Genomic DNA, 26,129 nt, shown 5'->3' with positions numbered 1-26,129 from the left:
GTTGTAATTGGAAAAATCTGTGGGAAAGTAGACAAGCAGAGGGATAAAATGAAGATGGGGCTCAATACCCAGAAATGTTACTTCAAAATTATAAGTTTCTTACGTTTTTATGGTCCCCGTCTACTTTTGTTGCTCCAGTTCTTGGATATTATCTTGATGGGGATTTCTTTTTCCTCTATAGTACTTCCAAGTTCTACAGGAAAATGTGTCGAAATACAGGAAACGTGATGGTTCATTAGTAAGTTGTACATGAATTATGATAATTTCATTCATTACAGTCAAGTCGCATAAGCTACAGATGGAATGGAATTAGCAATCGGGCACTGTAGATGGTGATCACGCTTTGCGTACATACTCATAGAAACAAGCGTCTTCTGAGAAAGGTCTTGAGAAACTTTTGAGGCCGTGCAATTCTGAGATCATCGCCATGGATATTGTTTTTTGGGATGAAACTTGAGAGCAAAAAACAAAGAACTTGACAGCGAAAGAACACAGAGCTTGTGATTGAAGGTTGAAACCATTAGGTTTTGGGAGCGACGATCGGCGGTTTTCCACTTTTCAGTACATGGAACGCCCGCCCCATCTCACCCACCATACCAACGCCGGTCACCGACACGATAAAATTGGCGACTGGTTCAGACTTCAGCCAGATGATTGGGATGCTTGTGGGGATGATCGGGTATTGATTTGCTGATTATGTGTCCAATTCCATAGAATCCGATTGTACCCGAGCCATTTACCAATTCATGGATTCTCCTAATTTCTATTTTTGTGTATGTGGTTTTTATGACATGATCTATACTACTGATCTATTTGAGCAAGAAGTTATCAATTTAGGGAAATTAAACTGCCCTTTGAATGACAAGTTTCATCACCCAATACTTCATTTAAGCTTTTAAAAAGAGACATGAAACCGATTTCGAGGGAGGGAAGTTTTTACCCAACACCTTGTCCTCTTAAAAGTAAAGGAGCATGCACTATTCTTGATCAAGCTGACCTCATGTCCCCTAAATTTCTTTTGCATCATCTCTTGCAAGGTTCGTTTAACTTGGGGAATGGAAATTGATATCCATCTTCAAGTTGGTATTCTTCGTGACGGTGAGTTTAGTTATTTAAATCTGGTGGCTAGCAGTTCAGAACTTCATGCTCACCCTGTTGTCAAATGCATCACTATCTTTTCATGAAGCTCCAAATCGCCGAGGTTAAAAAGGTTCTTCTTTACATGGAATAATACAAGTGCGCCTCAAAAAATTTGCAAATTGAAAACACATTTCTTAAGTGAATCTTTTACTTTTTTTGTTGGTTGTTTATGTATTCATTTTTTTATGTTATCTTATTAGTTTCTCATCCATTATATTTTCCCTTAATTTTAAGATTTTTTAGTTTTTTAAAAAATTATTGGTTTTTATTTTCTTTTTCAAATTATATATGAGAAAAACTTCATCATTTAAAACACAAAAAACGCAAACTCTTAAAATTGCAAACTAGCGAGAGATTGTTGTTAAAATCTGTGATAATTGGCCAAGTCATGTATTCATGGTCTCAACTTATGTTTTTGTATTTTTTGTTTTTTTCTTTCTTTTTTTTGTTATCTTTTTTTAAAAAATCAAAATTAAGCAAGATGCGAATACCTGTGACTACGGTCAAATTTAATTGGTGTCTTTAACTTAATTGGATTCATTTCTCATTACATATGCTCCATATGGTGAGTCACATCCACAAATCATATGAGGGTTGTCTTAGACGAAGTTGGGTATAATTTCGCAATATATAACTCGGAAGCCGATTTCATTTGCACATTAAAAGTTTCAATTAACGTAGGTAGTATTGATGATTTCTTCTTAGACTATAGAATAAAATATGACGCTGACAGGTTCTTCATCCTGTCTACACAACAATGAATTATTCTTTCTACCACATTCATCATATGTAGACAGGTTCAGCCATTTCATGCTGCCTACTGTAAAAATTCAGAGCCCTTTTGGTGCCTGAAATGAAAATGGTGGAATTTTTTCCAAGTGAATATATATATATATATATATATATATATATATATATATATATATATATATAGAAGTACTTATGAATGTCGTTAATTTTAGACGCTTGTCATTATTCTTGGAGAAAGGGAAAAGAAATGCTCAAATTAAAAGAATTATAACAGCCACATACAAGCAGATAACATGAGGGCTTGTAGTTTTTCAACAACACCACGCGTCAGCAACGTAATATTTCTTTCGGAAAAAGGAAGTCTTAATCAAGGGCAACGTGAACAATGAAATTGTTGACCGAGAGCTCACATGATGTTACAGGTAAAACACATTCCGATACCACGTTTTTCATGCAGACATTGTGAAATATTCTCTTCAATCAATCGCTGGATGACATTAGATGAGCGGCAAAGTGGTGGCCGAGCCAAAAATTTTCAGTTAAGGGTATTCTAAGTTAAAATAAACTTTTAAGACGTACTCATACCTAAAAAACTGAAATTTAGTGAAGTTTGTACACATAAATAAAGTAAATTTTGTGAGCTGGTATGGGCAATTGCCCACATCAACTACAATGGCAGTTGCCCACAAAAGTGCTAGTAAACTATTGTAACTATGGTAGCAGGAAAGTTCAGTTAATCGATTGGAACTAATCGGACTTGGAATCGTTTTCTAATCAGTAAAAAATTTGACAAAGAATTGAGCGGCACCACTGAATCGAATGGCACATCGAATTGTTGTTTCATAGATTCAGTTTGAATCAACATCTTGGAATCAATTTCGCTGACGCTGCCTGCAGAAGCCTATCCAAAACCGGTGCTTCTAAAATTTACTTTACCCAAAACAAAAAATATGTGAAATAATTATGATATAAGAACTAGAGATGTTGATGGGTAAGTATTTTCTTGCTCCTTTTTTGTTGGGTAGTAGATAAAATACTACTCTACTGGCCCAATAAACTTGCAAATGTTGTATCTGAAGGTGTCCGAATCCCGAAGTTCAGACACATATCACCAATATCCGTCAGTCAGTATCGAACCGTATTGGTCTAAAAAAAACAACTAAGAATCTTTTTTAACCATTATTTTGTTAATAAACAGGCTGATAAAGTATCGCATCATGGGATCGCTGGCAACGTTCTCATTGTTGCTTACGTGATGCTATCAGCTGAGCGATATGGGCAGATGTGCAGTTCTAATCCCAATAAATTTTATATTCAAACTGTGAGTAGGAACAGCAGATTCCAACGACTCCCTCGTGCGAGGGAAGAACCAAGCAACCATTTAGAACGGAAGTCCTGGTTCGAGATTCTCAATTTGCATCCGGAAATTAAGTAATTCGATTTGCATGAGATTAAAAGGCTTCTTCAAAGGGCATTAGCACTGCACAAAACGTAAACTAAAGCGCTCAATCACCATATCACAGAGTCCTCAGCATTGTGATTGAGCACATCCTAGCCTTTAGAATCTACTGTTTGACCTGCAGTAATGGACAAAGTTTGGATATCTGTAGCATGAAACCATAATTGACTGTAAGAGCCAATTTCCTTTTCACTTCATTGCGTGTTACCATTACTATCAACGCGTGTCAAGAAGACATAAATGAGCTCAATGGTCCAATAGACTCAGAACAACGGCGAGATTCTCTATTCTTTTCTTTCTTTTTTTTTATTCTCAACTCACCTGCAATCGAAAAGGGCATGGACACCATAAATCAACTGGCATCCATAGTTCTATGCATAACTCCCATTGGAAGGCAGAATTCTCTTACTTCAAAGGATCGACAATCACAAGCATATTCTTGAAAATTAACTTCACGTAGCATTGTTCCTCGTTTCAGAACAAATGGACGAGTTATTCATTACAAGTAGGACTGAAATCCATTGCTGTAATGGCTGAGGGATTCATGCCTATGCCAACGGAGGAAAAATGACCCACCCTGAAAATTCAAAAGCAAAATGAAGTACTGGACATGCATTTCAAAAATAAATTCCATCTCAGAATTATTGACATGATCCACCATTGATGATCATGGAAAATTGATGGAATATGAGGAACAAGATTGAGAATTTCAGAAGTGTCAGAGACACACAGTAAGCTCCAATTCAAGGTGAATCCACTCCAGAACGCATGTCAGCTCACCCGATGCCAAATATGTGTCATAAAGTTTGCCAGTAATCGAAAATTATGCCTGAACAATGATATCATCATAAGTTCTTTGTAAAGACAAACAAGAATTATCGAAAAAAGGCTAGTGCATCTTCACTTACAAGGTAAGGGAACCAAAAATTTACTCTACAGAATAAGGTTTCATTAGTAAAGACGTTACCTGCTGCCGAGCCTGTCTCGCACAATCTGCAAAGTTTCTAGCGACCCGTGCACATTTAAGAGGATCCTTCATGTGTTCCTTGTAACATTGCAAGCAAGCATCTTTTTCCGCTACGCAGGGTAGAGGCTTCTGGTAGGGAAGTTTAAACTCCTTATCATGAAGTTCCTTTGCCCTTTGTTTAACTTCTTCAGTCATGTTGGCCTCTATCTTTTTCATCCTCTCAATGACTTGCTCACTCTCCTTTAGGATGGACTGAATTGCATGTATCTCCGGATTTGTGACAGCGGCTGAAGGAGGAGCAGCAGGAGGCTGCACTAAAGGCAAAGGTAGCTGTGAAGGGAGTGGTGGCCATCCTCCAGCAGGAGTTGATGTTTTTGAGTCAATGGGTGGACGATGTACATGCTCCTTACCCTGGCTCTTTGACTTGGATTTCTTTGGTTTCTTAACCTTTCCATCTTGTTCTGCAAGCCTATCAACCAAGCTAGAGCTAATCTGGATTGTAAACCTCTCACTCATTGTTCTATGTTATCCTCCAGTCCTGTCTTAGAACAAATTCATATCTTTCAGACACTATATAGCGAGCAAAAGACAGAGATACACACACATACAGAGAAGACGATAAACATGTACTTTGACTGAAACCAGCTCATAACCATTTCTTTTTCCTTTAATTCCAACACTACTGATCTTCTTTGGATTCAAATTAAATGGATACTTGTAAAATGAACTTGACTTCCATAAAGAAATGCAAAACATCATAAATACTGCTTAATATTATAAGGACTAGATGACATTATTGAGAAAAATCAGATCTTCAACATAAAACCAACCATTTTTTCACAAATTTGGCTTGCTGACAAAAATGTTGCACCAGTGGCATCTTAATTACACATAGGTTCTTACAAGGCTTAAACTTTTTAAGCTTCAAGTATATAGCTTCTAATGTTCAATATATGTTTTACATGGCTACCAATAAGCCATATCACATACATGAGGCCTCAAAAATATACTACATAGCAAAGTAGATACTACACCAGCATGACATGATTGTACACAAAAAGTTAACACACATTTTGTGATTAAACAGTAGCACTACTTGTGCTTCCAACTTTAAAGTATCAATTCTTTCAACAAAAGACCTCGACCCTTTCCTCATCAGTATGACAGAACCTGGAAGAACAAGAACTGGTTATTCTGATCCAATCAAACCTGAAGAAAATAAATGCACAGGTAGATTGGTCCAAAATTTCAACTCATTCAAAAGCTGAGTAGGTTCCCAGATTTTACATCTAAGACCCAAACCTGCTTTTAACCAAATCAATGCATTTTTTATGATTGCACTGTGATGCAAACACAATTTGTAAGCTGACCTATATCCTCACTAATTGAAATAACAAGGAACTGAACCTATTTGTATCCAAATAGGCCAAAACAGAAGTATTTAATAAAAAAGGTGAATTTAAATCTGTCATAAATTCACACAGTTCTCTAATTTATTAGAGTTACACGAAAAATCCCTTCTAACATTTTCAACCAGAACTATTAAGAACTCACAAAACTACTGAAGAGTCTGAAGTTCTCTTCACAAGTTTTAACCTCCTACCACACTTTCTAACAAATCAGGTCTCGATATGAATTCCACCAAATCAAGATTTTTTTTCAAAGACCCGATGTCCTATATGTGCCTGGAATAAGTAGCACACAAACAAATTCCCATCTGTACTACTCCAACAATAATATGATATAGGGGCGCACAAACATGTATGATATGTATGGGAATTTGTATATATATATATATATATATATAAACCAGCACACACATACTACTCACAATAAAAGCATCACGTGGTGTTGAGTCATCTGTCTTAGAGAAGCCCCTTTTGTATATCGTCCAAACATTCAAGGTCATATAACTGAATATTCCACTATGCAGGACTTTGCTCATAATTTTAACATGACCAGGCTACATTGTTCTATGGGTACAAATTCTCTAATGCCAAAAAAAGAAAAAGATCCATGAAAATGGAACCAAGATTAAGGGGAAGAGGATGCTCAAATCCTGGCAAGGCACATTTAATGTGACCGAAAACAACATAGAGAAGACTAATACTTTCATAGTAGACTTTGAAAAGGATTCTCTACAAGTTGATCGAATCAGCTTCATTATCACTAAGAAGAAAAGATCTTGTTTGGATGCATGGGCAGAGGCAACCCTGTCCTGCTGGATTTTTTTACAACAAACATTGACATAAATTTCTTTGGAAAATGAGAAGCCGTCCCCCAAATAAATTTTCTGGTTGCACCTCTGCTTGTATGCTTATCATTCATAATATCAATAGTTATCTACAATTTGAGAAGTAAAGAAACTTCAACCAATTTCCACACACTAGGATTCGCTCTGCCAAAGCCTCTGAATTTCCACCGTGAGATTTTTGGTACAGTAACAAATTATCCACACATTCCTTCATCTTCTCATGTTTTACAGCTACATTCTTATACTCTAGAAATCATCATAAAGTTCACATAAGGACCTCCACTATCCCATATGTCCCATCAAGTATGTCCAAACGCCATTGTATTGGCTCGGATAGACAGAAGATCCTAGGAAACGCAAAATTTAGTTTGAGTATAACCTTTTCTCACCATGCACGTAGTGAAGGTGAAGTTGGTCCAGAACATCAAAGATTTCTGTTATGATTTTACATTAATTTGCAAGTTGACAAAAACAACAGATTCTAAAAATCCTAGTTAAAATATGTCATAGATAAACAAAAAATTCAGTAAGTGAGGTCTTCTGCTTCTTTGCTAAGCAACTAAAGAGCAACGCTCTATTAAAGAGAGAGAGAGGGGAAAAAAAATTGCGTAAGAGAGGGAAGAGTCATTGACATTTTGTCCTCTTCTCATTGCATCAAAAGGTCCTACAGGCTTTCAACTTCAAATCTCTAAAGCTACCGTGGAAAACTCAAAATCACATAACTCCGAGAAATTAAACTAAGAAACGATAAAGATCAACTTTAAAACGTTTATCACAAATTCACGATCGTCCCTTCTTGAAGCCTAGACCCATTGTTTTAGCTAATAAAAATTCCTATTCCGTTTTCCATGACTCAGTATGAGAATTGCTTCTCCCTATTCCAGAAAATCAAATCAGCACGCGTTCTCTCATAGGAAATCCTATTTATCCAAGCAAGTTTTGGCTAACTCGTTCTTAGGTTTCAGTATGCAGCAAATATCACAGAAACAGACAATAAAAAGAAACATGTCAATTCGGAAGGATCAGGAATCTTGTGACAAAGAAAGGCATTGCGATGGAGTCGATCTTGCTACTTCCTTAAGCTTAAAAATATAGCAACTATTACAATTATATGACTTGAATACCAAAAAGTGTAAATTCTCAACCCAATTCAGAATTCTCCCTCTACTGCCAAGAATTAGCAAAGAAACAGCCTGATATGACACCCAAATATACAAATCAGGAAGATTAAGAGGAAGAGGAAGACGGGGGGAGATTCGTCGGTGATAGGATGAGGATGACAGAAGAAGAGGAAGAAGAAGATTAAGAGGAATAAGAAGAATACACGTAGAGGCAGAAAGGGGACGCAAGTCAAGAAAGAGAGACATAGGCAGAGACAGAGAAGCCCTACCTCGTGAAGGAGGATGCTGCCATGGGAAAGCGACCACTACTGTGAGTTTTGTGGTGAATGAGTACTGTAGTGAACGGCGGAAGAATGTTGCGATGGGGTGAAAGACCCCTTGAGACGATGGAATGGGATGCCCAACGGGCACTTCTTTTGCCCGTGGATACAAGTCGGACCTACGAAGGCCTGACTTTTTCCCGTAGAAAACAATCCGCGCTCTCCCACTCGAGATCATGGTCTTTTATCCTGTGCATGACGGAGCATGGACAGAATCCGATTCACGGATTTTTATACTCCCTCTACAAAAATCCAGGGCCATTAAACGGGCCCTATAAATGACACAAAATCTGAAAATAACATTAAACGTTGATCAAATTCGCCCAATGCCCAACAATTCTTGAGACCAAATCCGGCAACTTTAGGGGCTTCATGCTCCTGTTTAAAATATACGAGAGAGAGCGAGAGCGAGAGCGAGAGCGAGAGCGAGAGCGAGAGAGTCTACTGACCCGAAGAGGAAAAGGGAAATCGTCTTCAGCAATTACCCAGGAGACAGCCACCCGCTGAACAACACCCCGAAAGGGCGGCAGCCCGCCGGAGAAGACGATCGGAAGGACGGAGGTAGTGTTGCAGAGACCACAAAGGGGAGCAGAGGGAGCTCCGGCAACCAGAGTAAATGGTCCATACTTGGTTCGGGTATGGATATCAACCATGTCTGGTACACTTGGATTCAACAAAAATCATTCAGATCTGAACCATGGTTTGGATCCATATACCTTGACGGTGAAGAATGAGTAATCCAATGAGGTATGGACCTTCACTCGGATCCATCCACCATGAAGATAAAAAGATGAGCATCCTTTATTCGAACAAGAAGATAAAAAGCAAGGAAGAACATTGCAGTATAAATTTTTTTTATATTACCACTGTGGATTTCGGTTTTCACTTTGTATAAAAAACCTGAACGATACGCTCTAGCGGTCGATTTGCATTTGTTATCCCTTGGTCTGTCTTTCATTGGGGATCGAACCTTCTTAAAATATATCCGCTGAATGGGTTTCTCAATCGATCTGATTCAATTTAAATATAATCGTAATCATATCCGGTCTCAGATATTCACATATTTGAATTCCAATATAAGCAATGTGAATATGAAGTCTCATTTTACAATTTGAATCGGATCTAAATCTGAGTTTTCTATTATAATGTAAATTCAGATGTGAATTTTGAATTGAACTTGACCTATTTTCAAAACGTAAGAGCATTGAATATATAATATTTATGTAAAACGTGAATCTAATCAGATATTTATGTATGTTTGAATCTGAATCTGATCAGATGCCACTTTTTAAATCTGAATTTGATCTGATTTTTTAGTAAAATATTCAAATCATACGTGCATTTTATGTTAATACAAATGCTTAGAGGCCCAATATGCTTGGAATTCATTTGCACGGATCTACATTTGAGTTTTTGTCTTTCAAATTTGGCTTCCATGGTAAAAATCTAATATGATACTATGATGAGTCAAAAAAAATTACATAAGGTACCGACACCAAATCTGGGCTTCTATCTCTAATAGCTCTCAACCAAACACAACGGTTTTATCGTTAATTGACATATGCCGGAATAACGGAAAAGAAGCCGATGGAAGCAAGGTCGGTTGAATAATTATCCAATTTCTTTATCATTTTCTAAATAGCCAATTTGTAAACAAGTAAAAGGTTTTTTTTTTTTTAAGGGGTGAGCGGTTCATTGCCACCTCCCCTAAGAGAGGCCTTCCCCCCGGGCTCGCCCCTCGGAGTTTTCACAGAGCTGCGTCGGGCCCTTTTATAGGCCAGGAGTAGCACGCGTTGAGACGTGACAGTAGTCACTCCACGGACTCGAACCAAATCCGTTAAAGGAGCAGGACCACCTTACCGCCCAGTGCGCTACCACCCCTTGAGGTAAACAAACAAGTAAAAGGTTGTCACCAACTATCGTCATATACGTAGAAAAATCTCATTCTGTTATTACCATCGGATCCAGATCCGCTATCCATCTCTTTCTTTATATAAAGGGACGTGGGTTTCATTTTGCAAAGTTAGTTTAACCATGCCTGGTGCACGTGAATCCAACAAAATTCATTCAGATCTTGATGCTGGGCCAGAAGCAAATGGATCAAGATCCAAAACTTGTAACTGGATATAGAAAGTTTCAAATATTATAAATGGATTCAGATCCACAATCCATCTCTTTCTCTATATAAACGGAAGTGGGTTCATTTTGTAAAGTTAATTCTACTGTTGAAGAGAGTAAATGTTTTCCCCCTCAATGTTTTGTCTTTTACACATTTTGAGTTTTCTGTTTTACTTCTCTTGTTGTTACCACGCTTTTACTTTGAACAAGTAATAGCTGTGAGAAGTTCCAAATCGTCGTTTCTGCAAGCAAAACTTGCAAAAGATCTGGACCATGGTTTGGATTCATATACCTTGACGGTGAAGACAGAGTATAAATCCGATTTTACAATCTGAATTCGATTTGAAACCGGTTTTTATGTTCATGTTTGAATCTGAATCCAAATTGTGCACTGAATTTGACTGGTTTTCAAAGATCATTGGACATGGATATCAATTTCAAACTAAATTTGATCTGAATAGAAATTTGATCAGATATTTATGTACATCTGAATCAAAATCTGACTGGATGTTATATCTTTTAGATCTGATTCTTATCTCTTTTTTTCTTATCGGATATTAAACTCTTTTCATATTTGATTTTTGTCAGAACAGTTTGGTTAGATGTTGGATTCAAAACGGATAGATTGACATCCCTAGCTAGATAACACACTGAATTTTATCTTTTTAAATCGGTTGGAAATAAAATTAGGAATCCTTGTTAACGTGAATTGAGATTAGGCAAAGTGGCCTCGCATATATGTGCCTTGCGTTAATTCATATCCTTCTAAGAGTCCGGTAAGCTTCGAACTCATTTGCATGGACCTACATTTGAGTTTCTGCCTTTTTAAAATTGTCTTCGATGCTAAAAAAATATTTAATCAGGTGAGAAGATCGTCATGCCTTATTCAACGCTCCATTAAGAAAATAAAGACAAGGTACCTGTCAATCTCATTATATATATATATATATATATATATATAACCTTTATAATTTTCAAAACTTTTTAAACAATTTCATTATAGATAATGTAAAAAGATGGTCTTTACCCTCTAAGAGAGAAGTGGCAAAACGGGAATTTATTCTTCATTTTGACGACTTATGCCGAATCTGATAAGGGAATGGTGGCAAACAGCAGTCGATTGATAATTATCCAGTTTCTTTATCGTTTTCTAAACGGCCAATCTGTAAATAAGCTAAACGTTATCACAATCTATCGTCATATTGCGTAGAAAAATCATATTCTGCCATGCTGGTTTTCAAGGCCTAGCGAGACAGAGAACCTGTTCTCCTCGTGCGCGGAAGGAGAGAAGCAGAGGCAGAACAATCTTATACTGCTATTTGGCTTTCAAGGTCTTCGATTGAATGAGCGATCCGAGAAAGAAAGTGAGAACCTGTTCTCTTTGTGCGCGGGGAACAGGAGAAGCAGAGGCTGAGGCCATGGAAGCAGAGGAGGACGAGTGGGTGGCGAGGATGCTGGAGGACGACGTCCTGGTGGCGCAGATGCTCATGCAGCTCATGAATGGGAAGCCATCGTCTTCACCACCTCTCACGTCCCCAGCATTGCGATGGGGACGACTCGGAAAACGCCGTTCTCCCTCCACACCGAGGCTGCATGGTTGGTTCGACGGTGGCGCTATCAACGAGGGGGCACCAAAGCCAGCATCGCCATTGACGCTCGTTGAGGCCGGACGTCATGACGGTAGCCCGCTTTCGCCCTTGGAGTGGAACACGAGTCCCGGAAGGAATGCAGGTGAGGGGGAGGATTCTCCAAATAGCCAAAACAGCCGGAAGGTCGATCAAGCTGGAGATGAAGCTCCATCGACGTCCAGCAGCAGGGCCAACGGTGAACCCTCTGTGAGCGTAGTGAAGGTTTGGTTTCTTCCGACGAGCTCCTGTTGTCATGTTTCCTGTCCTCTGTCCGTTGATATAAATCGAGTTACAGCGAAATTTAGTTATTAGTCGGTTCGAAAATTATGATGCTTTTTCTTATGATTTATTCGTGGGTAGTCAACTATTCCATTAGCTAAGTTCTTTGTTTGGTGCATGGCGGCAATGGTGATTCGCCGAAGGGTGGAGGATGGCTTGTCCTGCGAGGGACATTGACTTCTTCGCTTGCCCTCAGAGAGAGAGAGAGAGTGAGAGAGAGAGCCCTGGCTATGTCCCTGTTAGATCAGGAGTTGTTGGTGTTTCGAACTTGTTTGACTCACTCTCTCATCGTCCTAAATGGTAAAAAAACTGGGATGTAGAAGAAAGTAGTGGTAGAAAAGCTATGGGAATTTTTTTTCACATGTTTTATCTGTTTTCCTGCTGTCCCTCTTTGTTATTCTACTTTTGATCGCTTCCCAGTGTGATAGGCCTCACAAATCCTGTTTCTCATTTTTCTTTTTTAACCGTTCATCATGTTGAAGTGAATAAGCTTGGTTTGATAGTTAGGTGAAGTTGGACACCATTCTATATATATACACTATCATTATTTTTTTTGTTCCAATTGCGTCTTTTTTGTTTCTTTTTTATATTTGCCGGAGGCAGCTGCTGCGTCGTAGAAGAGGCGAGACTGTCACTGACGCAGTTTTTCTGGCGTCAAGGACAGTCATTCCTTCCATGCTTCATCCCTGCTCTGTTTGTTAGCATATCCTTGTCTTAACTTACTTTCATGAGCACGATCTTTTGATGTTTGCGTTTTTCGTTGTGGTAGTTCTCTAAGAACAAACTCATTTTTGTGTAATGGAAAAAGCGTTGATGTCATTAAAATCAAGGACTAGCGACTGAAATCTACTTGATTTAGACACTTTTCTTCTTTCAAAGGCACGTCTTTTCTGTGAATGTGTTCATGAACATGCATGCTGTTTTGAGTTCTAAATTCTAATGAAGGGCTTCCTCAAACTATTCTCTTTTGCCTTGCAGTCGAAACCACCTGCACCTGAAGAACTGAAGGTTGTGGCCATCCCTCTGTCGGAGGTCGCCGCTTATCCCTCCGTGACACCAGAGATTGAATCACCTGCACAACCAGGTGTCCTGGCTCCCACTGCAGCTTCCCTCCTTACAAATGTTGCTGAGAACTTGACCGAGTCATTGCCATCTGACCATGTTCATGAGAATGCCGCTACTGCAGAGACATCCTGCGGCACCTCTCTTCCTGACTGCAGTAGATCAGCTATTCTTCCCGACTTGAATTTGCCTCACGCAGATTGGTTCTGAGATCTCAGGCTGTGAACCTGCCCCTAAGCATACGTAAGTTCGAGAAGCAGTATAACCTTCACCACGGCGCCAACCTGATAACAAATGTCTGCAGGTTCACCGCCATGAGTTACTACTAACTTGTCGCCCACATTTCTAAATGTGCCCCATTATTTTCTTTGCATTGTTCTGAATTGTTGTCTGTCTCACTCCTACGTTTCATTGAAAACTGTAAGGAATTCTTTGATATGGACCTTCTATATATCTATTTTTCATGGGTGCATTCAAGAATTTCAAAATTTTATTCAATATCTGATGCATCTTGGATTTGCTAATGCGGCGAGCTTACCGGAATCATTATTTATAAAAGCAAGAACTTTTTGTTGGGCATGTTTTTTCAGTTAAACTTGAGCAAGGATCTGAGTTAGGAAAACCAAGGATTAGCGGATTAGCGTAATTGGTGAAGATCAAACTTTATTCTGCCCTTTTCACAGTTTAACCCTTCGGTTTCCAGAATGGATAAGCTATAGGTTGCTTTAAGGTTATATTTTTCTTAGATTCATCCAACATCATTGTCATTCTTAGTTTGCATTTCACAGAACTATATATACATATATGCCATGTTATTGCTTAACTCTCATGACATCAGCCAGGCCTGAATCCTTCTTTCTGTTGTAATAACTTTTCTATGGCGTTATGGCTTAAATGGACGGGGATCGCCATACTCGCCCTCGTGTCTTTGCTTGCTGCGTATAAGCACTTAGTAGCTTATTCTCTTTTGAATCAATTATTTTTTCTTTATGTCGTCGGGGGCCTTACAGACACCTGAACATGCAAGATGCAACCACAAGGGTGTTGGAATATACATATTTAAGAGAAATTAGGAAATCGGAGAACATATGTATGGGAAATTAAGAAATGAGGAGATAGACCGTGTTATATATATATACATATATATATATATTATTTTTATTTTTATTTTTTGCTGCTACTGTTTAAGATGATTAATTCAAGGGAAAGGAAAAAAAAAAAACTCCCCGCCGCGCATATCGCAAATCAAGAGAGACGTAATCAGAGAACTCATCCGGGGATAACTATCTTACAAGATTCCACGTCCATTGAAAATTTCTCAACAACATCAACCCCCGTACGTTTGCAACAACATGAGAAAGCCTCCAGCAATTTGCTGAAGGAAAAGATGATGGTTAAGCCAGCGATAGTGAAGTGCCGTAAATTGAGAAATTGATTTCCAGCTGAAAGTGAACGGATCAGTTGATAATACATGCCTTATGGTGTCGCAACTAAGAGAAGAGGGTAGGATGATTGAATATACAGCCGTACCAACAATGTAAAAGACAAATTATATATGATCGTTGAAGGCGGATGGAGCACCGGTTGAATCACACTTAACATGCCCATCACCAGCAGCTACCTTGGAAAGTGAAATCCATGGCCGCCAATCTGTGAGGGAACGAGGAATGATACGGCAGGATAATCAGCATCAGAAACCAGTTAGGGGCTTTTCCCTTTACATGGTTAGAGGTCATCATCTTTGCCCATGGAACAAACATACAGATTTGGACATGTTAACGAGTCTTTTGTGAGCCCAGGCCCAGATTCTTTGGTCGCCTTTTCGCACTCAAAGGCTCAAGTATACCTTGGCCATCCTTACCCAAGCCTGTGCCTTCGACAAACCCCATCTTTGCCATCATCCTCGAACCAAACCCCCTCGTGTGCCGCTCAAATGTGCCAATCTTTTGGAGTTCACCACCGGAAGTGGCTGCAGGAATGGCGTTTCCCAGCCCAAGTGACTTTGGGCGTTGAACAGCCTCGATGGGTTCAGCTATACCTTTTCCATCCTTGCCTAAGCCACCCCCTTCCACATATCCCATCTTTGCCATGAGCTTGGATCCAATGCCCTTTGTGTGCATCTCAAATGCACCAAACTGCGCAGAGGGAGTAACTTGCTTGGTCTCTGTGCAAACGTTGTCCTCCAAAGGACTGCTTGGCTCCTGAGGATGACCATCCATTTGCATCACACCACTTGCAACAAACGACATACGCTTACCATTAGCATATCCATACTCCTGCCTTCCAGCTTGCTTTCTAGGTTTGCTTTTTCGACCTTCGGATGATCTGACCACACTTTCAGAAAATTTGTTTGCTGTTGCCTGGTCCCTGGATGTCACACCCTTCAGTTTCTCCTTATTGTGTTGATTATTATACTGTTTACCAAATTCCAACATCTGAAAGAACAAAATGATGGTCAGAAAATGTGCTTCAGACATGATACCACGATCATCAATTTGAATTCTATTCAGTAGACAAGCTACAGTTTCCCAGTGTGTCAGTAAAAGCTACAGAAAGTTTGCCTCCTTTATTCATCTGTAAGCTAGGAAAGAAACGTACTGCTATGCAGTAAAACATATCAAATAAGACAGGAAAGAAGTTAATAAACAAGAAGCATGTCATACCCTAGCTAAATATTTTGATGGTCTCAGGTGAGAAAATAAACAAAAGAGCGAGCAAAGAAAAGCAGAAATGAATGAGATGGTGATAAATTACCATAAAGGTATGGTGAGGGCACAAGAAGGAAGCCAAAGTGATATCATCATTAACAAGCACAAACATGAAAATCGCAGCAAAATAGATGGCAAAGTCACAACCACATACCCTTTCTAAGCGAACTTCATCAATTGAGGATGGCAATGTCGTATGCCCAGTTCGTGTCACAGTCACAAACCTTTAAAAAAAATCAAGACATGTCAGAATGGTCCAACCATGGATAAAAAAATCTGTAAGAGCAAACTTGAAGATAGGAATCAGGAATAGCTTCCTTCTTCAAATCCCGATTATGCTTAAGCTCAAAATTAATACATAATACATGAGGTCCTATGTTCTTGATTATGTCAGCAGACATATGCCAAGTTTATACTGGCAAAACTAGTACCCGACCTGCTTCCCAGCAAACACTTGTGTAGCTGAGACAGAGAGAGAATGCCATCCAGGACACAGACTATTTGATCTGGAATAAGCAGTAGCCTCCATCAATGGGCACTCTTCCCACTCTCTTTGCATGTATACTGATGCCAGAGTGGCTCAGAGTGGCTCAGAAGTTCAGGAGGTGAGAATGACCCAAGGGTTCCACTTGTGTCAGGAGGTATCTTAATCACTATCGATTGGAGACACTAACAAGACACACTAAAAGCACATAAGTGAACCAAATAAGTAAATATTATGTTAAAAAAAAATCACTAAAAGGGATTCTTGTCATATCTTTCGATGTGTTAGTCTAGGGAGACAAGTTTGAAAACCTCCACCTTACTCATTTTGATCTTTCTTTCCCTTTTTACTTTCCTTTATGCTGATGTGGACAGGTCAGTTAGAACAGCCCTTTTGATGAGGTCCGTCATAACATATTCACCTAAAGCTTTTGACCGTATGGATAGGCAACAGTCAATAAACCAGGAGCTCAAAATGCCCTGTCAAGGTAAGAAACAGCCATCACAGCTCAGTTTTGAGGACGTACAACCATCCCAGGTGGCACAGAGCTGACACCAAGGTGCCAAAACTTTCCAATGGTATGACCTCTTCAATATAAAGGCTTGGCGAAAACTCTTTTAAACACAGAGTAGCTATGTCTGACAACACCGATAAACATAAGTATGGGACTACTTGGAGGCTGGAGCTATAAGAGACATGTTCCCAGTCAATAAGCAGAAAAATACACATAAAACCAACTAGTGAACAGATGCTCAGATTATTTAACTAAATTGTTATTTCTCATACTACCTATAGTATTTCAAAACTCCTTCTTTTAAGTATAAACTATTAATAATGGTTTATGTCATGAAGTAGAAGCGATAACACAATAACAGCAATACCAACAATCTTTAGCAAGAGACAACAGAACAAACAACGCAGCTACCTTTTTTTCCCACAGCCTTGAGACCCACTCTTTAGTCGATAGACTGATGCAAGTTTTTGCACCTACAAATACCAAATACAAAAGAAAAGGCACAAGATCAATGGTGCATTCTAAGCAATCAAGTTACTTTTTTATTCAGTTTTCATCATGAGAGGCTAATTAAGCTTCGCTCTAGTCTAATGATAACTACATTAATTTTGGCTTGTCTGCTACCCATTTTTTGCTTCGTATTCTTTTTCTTGTTTTCTTTCTCTTTTCTTTATTTTCCCTCTTCCCAGGCTACACCTTTCTTCACATATCTTGCAAAATCTAATTCATCAGATATGATCGCCAAATATGACACATTAGAATGCAAAAGAAGAATGTCAAGCCCTCAAGTCATTGTATGAATCATAAATAGCAATTACCAACCGCATTTTTTGTCATATCACATAATCTGTGTGATTCCCAATCATAAAAAATTTCCTCTTTATTTTCGAAAGAGGAATGAAGGAGAGTCCACAAACAAATTAGTTTGCAAAAGTAGATGCCTATCTGTCAATATTTTGGCAATGTTTTTCTTACCAGGTAAAAGCAACTTATACATTTAGTACTAAGATAAACAGTATACCTGAGCACAGTCACGAGTATGCATTGGCTGGAAAGACATCATGTCAACCTCATCAAGGACCATCTTTCTCAAACTCTGCATATATTTTACAACAACACGAACCTCAGGAATCATATTTCTATATCATAGAAAATCCAATGTCAAACTTCACACTATACAATAGAACACACAAAAAGTCAAAAACATAAGAATGCAATGATATATTGTAAATACAAGAGAATATACAAATTCCAAATGACAGATTAGAGTAAAACTTAGTAACTTAGAAAATGAACCAGAAATGGTGGTGTAACTAGATCAGACTTGGATGTGCTAAGTAAACAGGAAGGATCGGATTTGTTATAATTAAAAAAAAAAATAGAGAGAGAGAGAGAACCTCAAAACCAAAATCAATATGTTGCAAATCTAGCTGCCAATGACACCCAAAGACTATGGAGAGGTTAAGGACTAATAAAAGAGGGGAATACAAAGTCACAAACAAATGGATTACCAAATTGATCTGATCCAAGTCCACACCACGACGTATCATTCTCTCTCTCCTCTTTAGAGCAATCACCTCTTTCCGATGCTTTTTCTTCCAACCTTCCAAAACATACAGAGCATATTCAAACTCAAGTATGGTAAGCACACACAAGCAAGCAAGAAAACGCTCAGCTTCCCACAAGGACAATGATTCCATCCCCCCTGAGAACAAGACCCCATGTCATAAGAGTCGGGGGTAATATCACAGACGACAGGATTGCAATCAAGCCCTTACCACCTAGCCACATCAATAAAATTACAGGCTTGACTCCTTAAAGAAATGGTGGGGGACAAGTAGTCATTGACTACTCATTAGTCATGCAGGCAACAAGTGTACACTTAACTAACTCTACAATAAAGGGCACATTTTGAAACACATGCATGACCATGCATGCACATATGCAAAGAAGAAGACTTGTTATGAGTAAAAAATGCCTAAAAGAATCTAAAATGTAGAAAATATCTTGTGTATAAATGACACAGCTTATCTCCAAAGATTATTGAAACGTAAATGAACTTAAGAATGCAACATGGTTAAAAAGTATGCGGCGACTAAGCTAGATATTAAGAAAGTATGATTAGCTTAACTGAGAATCTATATGACTTCATCAACTTAATACTGCAGGGAGATCAAAGGAAATTATAGCTTATTTACCTGGGACATTCTTATACTTCTTATCTTTACGAGCATCCATGGGCCATGACAAAGAAACATCAGGGGAGTGCTTCTTTTTATTCTTCTTAACTTTCATCCTCGAGTCTTTTAGGGACAAAATACTGTCCAAGCCACAATCAAAGGTACCAAATTCAGCAACTGATCTCAAAGTGACATGATTCATTTGAATGTTTGTTCTGGTCTTTGAGGATAAGCCCTTCTTTGCTAATTCTTGCTGTCTAAATTCTTTCTTTTTCAACATGCTATGTGTCGGTGTCTCAGCATCAAGCCCTTCATCCAAATTCTCTTCACCATCGCTGGAAGAACTTGAAACAGTAGAAGACGATGAACATTCTGCTCCCAATTCCTGCAAATTTATAAATTCTGTGCTGCCACCAATACCATTCAAGTAATCCTCTGCAACGTCATCGTCAACATCGGAGCCACTAACATAATCAAAGTCTCCGGAACTTTCATTGCTGGAATCCTCAACGTCATCACTGGAAAATGACCCAACCAAGTCTTGATCCTCATCCGACAAGGAACATTCTTCTTCGTCATCAGATACATCTTCTGTAAGCAGACGCACACCCCCGATAGACAGAAATGCAGAATTTTTTTGCTTCAACCCTTTCTTCTTCTTAAGGTCAACCCCATCATCATCGCTATTGTCAATTTCATCAAATTCAATCTTCTCATTCAATTCGACTGACGAGACATCCAGCTCCGCAACATTTCCTTCATCTCCTCCATCAAATCCCAATCCCCTGTGGCTGGTTTCACCTAAGACTAATTCCTCATCTACGTCATATTTAAAAGTATCTGCAGGCATTGGCATGCCTGGATTCCGACTTTCAAATGCAGAAATCGTGGTTTTATCTTCCATAGTAGTCACAATATCATGTTCCGAACCGTTCTGGAACAAAAAAATGCGAATGATATTAAACAAACCATTCAACGTGGTGGTTCAACCAACAAATGATCTTCACATCGGAGCACTATCCTTTTCTAAATCTAGACTATTACGTTCGAATGAACAAAATGAAGAGAACATAGAACTCAACAAACATTCAATCCTATAAGGCAATGAATCAGAAAACGGACAAAACAAAGAATCCGCCTTCAAAAAAATCTGAATTCTTGTTTTGCTCCTTACCTGAGCATCCGCATCCATGGACAGGTACGAATAATAAAAGGTACCCCGATCGTTCTTCCGCGACAAAGAACTTCCTTCCTTCCCCTTTGATCGAATAGAGCGCGACTCAGGGTGGGATTTCCAGTGTTTTCCTGTAATCCAATCCAGGCACACAGAAGTAACAATCATGAAAATTAAAAACAAAAAAAACAAAAAATAGTAAAAGAACTATATATTTTAGACCAAAAATCAAAACAAAAAAAGAGACAGATGGGCAGCTGAAGAGAAAGAACAACGTGAAGAAGGTGGTCACTCGGAGTGATTAGGCAGAAAGAAGAAGAAAGGTGCACAGATCTAAAAAAGATGAATATGACCTCCTTGGGTTATTGGGGAGAAAAATGACAAAAAGAGAGGAACAAAATTAAGAGTACAGGTTAGAGTTGAGAACATATCGGGCACGTTATGAATTGAGCGCAAACAAGAACAACCGAATAATAGAAGAAGATGGTCACATCGGGCTATCAGAGAAAAACCAGAACAGGGAGAAGAAAAAGCATCACGGCAACCTCTCGACGAGCTCCCTCCGCGGAAAGCACCATCACCACTGTCACCGCCACTCCGGTTGCACCTCCTTTTCCCCCCACCGCTACGACGGCCACCGCCACCCATGATGCCCTCCTCTACCAGGCCCTCCGCGTTCCGAACTCTCCCGGAAAAGCTCGGAGGCACACGTCCTAGTTCCCACTTACGGTATTTTTCTCGCTAAGTTGAAACTTTGCGCGATCAACTCAAAGCTCCTGTTTTGTCCGTATAAAAGGTATCCGTTTAACAAATGTCCGTAGAAATGCAGAAGTTGGTGCTACCGCCCTTACGAATATCGTAATTCAAGTAAAATAACGTAATAATTTTACAGGTGCGTCTTCAAAAAAAGGACGATATGATTTACTTCTAGCGGAGGAATTGCCCCTTTGCTTGTGGATAGAGAGATTCGAATATCCAATCGATTTTCCGTGAGCGATTGCTATTCGAACGGGTTATGTTTTTGTACCACAGAAGGATAGGTCCTACATGTAAGTTGAGGCATGCAGAAATCTGGCCACTTAACGCAGTTTTAGACCTTGAAAAAGACGACTTCTCGATAATGCATTAGATCAAAATATAAACAAAACGTTCAACTGTGCTTCCTCCGAAAGAGTCATCTGAGTCTTAGATCATTACATTCGCCAAAATATAAGACTTTAAAAAAAAAAAAATTGATATGTATTGTCTTAAGTTGATAAAATGAATGGATGATGGTTTGCACGACGTATGTCTAAATAGCATATTGTAAGAGTTCGCGCGTGTGTGTGTGTGTGTGCGTGCATACATCTAAATAGCATATTCTAAGATTCGTGTGTGCGTAGGTGTGTGTGCATAAACGTGTATGTGTGTGTGTATAAAGTTCATGAACAATCATCAAGACTGTGCCAACCAGGGCGGGTTTTTTTTTCAGATTATGGACGATGGCGGAAGGAAGAGGAGGGATTCTTCCTCATCATGTAAGATAAAAAAAACAAAGATGCTTAAAAGGCAATCCAATCAAAGGTACCAGAGGCGTGCAGTTCTATTGATCCATAATCTTCATTCAATATATATATATATATATATATATATATATATATATATATATATATATATATATATATATATATATATATATAGAGAGAGAGAGAGAGGGGGGGTGGAGAGGGAGCTGTCATACCCTTATATATTAGATCTATCGATGAATATCAATTCTAAGAATATTCAACAATGGAGACTAAGTTCGAAATATAAAGTCGAGTTGTTTTTTTAAGAGACCATAAGCGGTTCGAGGTTTAAATCCATGGTTTGTCATGCTCCGGTATGTTATAATCTAGGGTACAAAGAGTGACGAGCATGACACCCAATTTGGATGATGCACCGTAGGTTCACCTAAAGCTCTGAAGCAAGCCAAAACCTTAGAGGCATATAATGGTATGACCTTGTATGCTCAATGTGTTTTCTCTTAATTGCATTTGTTTGTCATGGATCTTAGATCAACAATAAATTTTAGAGCCTTGGATCTGAGATTGGAAGTTTTTAAATCTTAGGTTTTAAAAGCCCTTGTTTGATGCACCCCCTCAAGCATGTGTAGATATGGAATCCACACTTAAGTCAAACACACACCCCCCACCACCCTTTTCATCCGATCTGAGATCCATGGATTTGTGCATTTTCATGGATATGAAATCTGCAATCCTTAACTCTACAGTTTCATAAACTTCAGATTTACTCAGTAAATCCGACTTTATATACTAGATTTGAAGCTATCAAATGCAACCTTAAGTAACCATTAAAAAATTGTCAAGAAGAAAAATAATACAATCCCTTTTATTAGCGGTTTAGACTAGTAGCTCAGGTATGGAAAATTGTTAAGCAAGCAAGTATAGGCAAGCCGTCAGCCATCAACCATCATACAATATTACAATTGTCTTTCTTCCCAACCCAAGCAATGGACGATGGAAGCAAGAGGACGGAAGGTCCGGACCGAATCTGAAAGCGTGGACAACCAAAAAGACAATCAACTTTAACTCCAGAATTGGACGGTCCACATGACCACATTACCAAGTTTTTATTTTTTTTGCATAGTTTCTATTATGATACGGATGACAGTATAAGTTTTTGCAGACATTTTTCTCATCCCATAAGTCGAGCCTTGTTAAGGAAAGACATAAAATTTGAATCAATAGTTACATACCCAGTCTTCTCTGCGTAATTAGCGATCCTTAACGAATCGGTAATTTGATCGATATATTGTAAATCAGTTCCCCGCTGTGTTACAAACCGATATTTTTTGAACGATTTTGCTGAAGACGATTCTGACGACGGTTTCTTCGAGACCCTATTTTGATACAGTCGACTTTTCAATATTCATTGTGGACATTTCTTCAACTCTCTTCCAATAAATCTCTCCGTCGGTCTGTCTCTCCCTCTCTCTGCCTTCTCCTGACTCCTGATTCTCAGTGCCGCTTCTCACCATCTTGGTCCTCCTCCATCGTGTCCCTTCTTTCTCAGCAAGAGGTAAGGCCTCATCTGTGACTTCCCTTATTTTCCTTTTGCTGCTGCCTTTTCGTGCCTTTACACAAGTCCAGATCTGTAGATCCCAATATAGCCAAGATCTGAGAGAAGTCATCTGTAGCCGTGCCCTTCCATTGGGCATCTTCTAGATCTAAGGTAAAGAAGGTAGAAACTTCTTGGTGATCCAGAAAGTTGGGTGTTCATCAATGGATCCGTTTCCAAGATTCAGATTTTTGGTGCTGGTTCTATGTTTGATCTTGAACTCTGGAGATGGGTTCTACCTCCCAGGTAGTTACCCACACAAATATTTGGAAGGGGACAAGCTATCCGTGAAGGTGAATTCCATAACATCGGTTGATACAGAGATGCCCTTTAGCTATTATAGCTTGCCCTTCTGCCAGCCTCAGGAAGGGATCAAGGATAGCGCGGAGAATCTCGGCGAGATCTTGATGGGTGATAGGATCGAGAACTCCCCTTATCAGTTCAAGATGAAGGGTAATGAAACTGAGATCTTTCTCTGCATGACCGCCCCCCTTACAGCAGACCAAGTTAAGTTGCTCCAGCGTAGGATAGATGAGATGTATCAGGTGAATCCGATGCTCGATAATCTTCCGGCGATTCGATACGCGAAGAAGGACACTTATTACCTCAGATTTACGGGGTACCCAGTTGGGTATCATGCCTCTAATGGGTATTACTTGTTCAATCACTTGAAATTCACTGTATTGATTCATAAGTACGAAGAGAACAATGTGGCCAGGGTGATGGGAACAGGGGATGCGGCGGAAATGATCCCACCAGTGGAGAAGACTGGCAGCAGCGCGCCTGGTTATATGGTTGTGGGTTTTGAGGTTGTCCCTTGTAGCCAACAGCATGACGCCAATCTGGTTAAGAACTTGAAAATGTATGGCAAGTACCCTTCTGCCATAACATGCGACCCATCTACACTATCAATGGTAATGAAGGAAGGGCAGCCTGTAGTGTTTTCTTATGAGGTTTCTTTCGTGGAGAGTGACATAAAGTGGCCGTCGAGATGGGATGCTTACTTGAAAATGGAAGGATCAAAGGTGCATTGGTTTTCAATTCTCAATTCTCTCATGGTCATTGCCTTTCTTGCGGGTATCGTGTTTGTGATCTTCCTCAGAACCGTTCGGCGAGATCTCACGCGTTATGAAGAGCTTGACAAGGAAGCACAAGCTCAGATGAATGAGGAGCTCTCCGGATGGAAACTTGTTGTTGGTGATGTGTTCAGAGCTCCCGATAGTCCTCTTTTACTTTGTGTCATGGTGGGAGATGGAGTTCAGATTCTTGGCATGGCAGTAGTAACCATTCTTTTTGCCGCTCTTGGTTTCATGTCTCCAGCTTCACGGGGTACACTCATTACCGGCATGTTGTTCTTCTTCCTTGTTCTTGGGATATTGGCTGGTTATGTGGCCGTTAGACTTTGGAAGACAATAAAATGTGGTGATATCTCTGGGTGGATGTCGGTTTCTTGGCGTGTTGCTTGTTTCTTCCCCGGCATTGCATTCTTGATTCTCACTGTCCTAAACTTCCTGTTATGGGGTAGTCACAGCACCGGAGCTATTCCCTTCGCCTTGTTCATTATTTTGCTTTTGCTTTGGTTTTGTATCTCTGTGCCTCTCACACTTGTTGGAGGATATCTTGGAGCAAAGGCTCCACATATTGAGTACCCAGTCAGAACCAATCAAATTCCTCGGGAAATACCTTCCCAGAAGTACCCATCATGGTTGCTTGTTCTTGGAGCGGGTACACTTCCTTTTGGGACACTCTTTATCGAGCTTTTCTTTATAATGTCGAGCTTATGGATGGGCCGTGTTTACTATGTCTTCGGCTTCCTGTTTGTCGTGATGGTTCTGCTGGTTGTCGTCTGCGCTGAAGTTTCACTTGTTCTCACTTACATGCATCTGTGTGTGGAGGACTGGAGATGGTGGTGGAAGTCCTTCTTTGCTTCTGGTTCTGTTGCCATATACATTTTCCTCTACTCCATCAACTATCTTGTTTTCGATCTTCAGAGTCTCAGTGGTCCAGTTTCTGCCACTTTATACCTTGGGTACTCGCTTCTCATGGTGTTAGCGATAATGCTTGCGACGGGAACTACAGGCTTCCTTTCTTCTTTCTGGTTTGTGCATTTCCTGTTCTCGTCCGTTAAACTAGATTAAGGTCACCAGCACACGAAAATTCAGAGGCGAAGAGGCGGACCACAGCTTAAGTTCATTTAATCGAGCAGTTTGATGTAGTTTTGTGGATGTTCATTCCATTTTGTTTTTGTTCCAAGATTATGTAATTGATAAGACAAGACGTGAATGATGTTGTGTTAGTTCAATTCCTTATAGTTTTAATTGCAAACTTGTTTCTTTACACACAACAGTAAATGGATTGTATTGTTAACCAAAATATTTTGCACTGCATCATCTGGATGTTATGCACGGAGGTAATAATGTCGGTGAATCTGTATTTTGAGTTAAATTGCTCTGGCACATGTTATAACTAGATATATGGATCGCAAGCATGGCTGTGTCAAGTGTGTATTCCATAACAAGTTTCAGGTATGTCTATCGAAGGAAATTAAAAAATATTTGGCTTTTCATGGTCATCGATTTCCATTTTCATCCATTATTTTGGACATGCAAGTGTTTTCTCTGTACTAGGTTTTATCAGCAGTCTAGCTTTTCCCGTTTCTTTTGTTGTATCTGACCTGATTTCTTTTGATAATCTATTTGTGGTGGCACCTTCTATTGTTAGGCGCAGTTGTCCAACTGACAGATATGGATGCCTGAAATAACAAGTGTGAACCAAAGTTTCCTTTGACAAAACTACAGGCACAATCTTAGAAATGAAACGGTATTGAAAAAAGACCTTGGCACTTCACTTGATATGGAGGTACGAGAGGTCT

The 26,129-nt window shown here is 39.4% G+C and overlaps 3 protein-coding genes across 5 annotated transcripts; 1 reads left to right on the top strand and 2 right to left on the bottom strand.

Moving 5' to 3' along the window:
- Positions 1-3,767: 3,767 nt before the first annotated feature.
- On the bottom strand, positions 3,768-8,617 carry LOC116249673 (uncharacterized). 2 transcript variants are annotated; one of them, XM_031622865.2, is made up of 3 exons: positions 8,461-8,617; positions 4,317-4,858; positions 3,768-4,178 (listed from the first exon to the last, which is right to left on the bottom strand). In XM_031622865.2, exons 2-3 carry the CDS (start codon positions 4,830-4,832, stop codon positions 4,173-4,175), a joined length of 522 nt encoding a protein of 173 aa, XP_031478725.1. In that variant the 5' UTR covers positions 4,833-4,858; positions 8,461-8,617; the 3' UTR covers positions 3,768-4,172. The 2 variants fall into 2 exon arrangements, with proteins under 2 accessions (XP_031478725.1, XP_031478724.1); XM_031622864.2 differs by having other exon boundaries at positions 4,317-4,854.
- Positions 8,618-14,355: 5,738 nt separating this feature from the next.
- LOC116250015 (uncharacterized) lies at positions 14,356-20,946 on the bottom strand. 2 transcript variants are annotated; one of them, XM_031623338.2, is made up of 8 exons: positions 20,671-20,946; positions 20,159-20,289; positions 19,003-19,918; positions 18,316-18,407; positions 17,826-17,900; positions 17,216-17,277; positions 15,961-16,030; positions 14,356-15,533 (listed from the first exon to the last, which is right to left on the bottom strand). In XM_031623338.2, the coding sequence occupies exons 1-8, from the start codon at positions 20,804-20,806 to the stop codon at positions 14,874-14,876; spliced, it is 2,142 nt and encodes a 713-aa protein (XP_031479198.1). In that variant the 5' UTR covers positions 20,807-20,946; the 3' UTR covers positions 14,356-14,873. The 2 variants fall into 2 exon arrangements, with proteins under 2 accessions (XP_031479198.1, XP_031479200.1); XM_031623340.2 differs by having other exon boundaries at positions 20,704-20,943.
- A 2,033-nt stretch (positions 20,947-22,979) lies between these two features.
- LOC116250016 (transmembrane 9 superfamily member 11) lies at positions 22,980-25,559 on the top strand. Its single transcript, XM_031623342.2, has one exon. It carries the CDS (start codon positions 23,422-23,424, stop codon positions 25,393-25,395), a length of 1,974 nt encoding a protein of 657 aa, XP_031479202.1. The 5' UTR covers positions 22,980-23,421; the 3' UTR covers positions 25,396-25,559.
- Positions 25,560-26,129: the final 570 nt, after the last annotated feature.

This window comes from Nymphaea colorata, chromosome 3 (assembly GCF_008831285.2).
Source record: "Nymphaea colorata isolate Beijing-Zhang1983 chromosome 3, ASM883128v2, whole genome shotgun sequence".
Lineage (NCBI taxonomy): Eukaryota > Viridiplantae > Streptophyta > Magnoliopsida > Nymphaeales > Nymphaeaceae > Nymphaea > Nymphaea colorata.
This window is presented reverse-complemented; position numbering and strand designations above follow the sequence as displayed.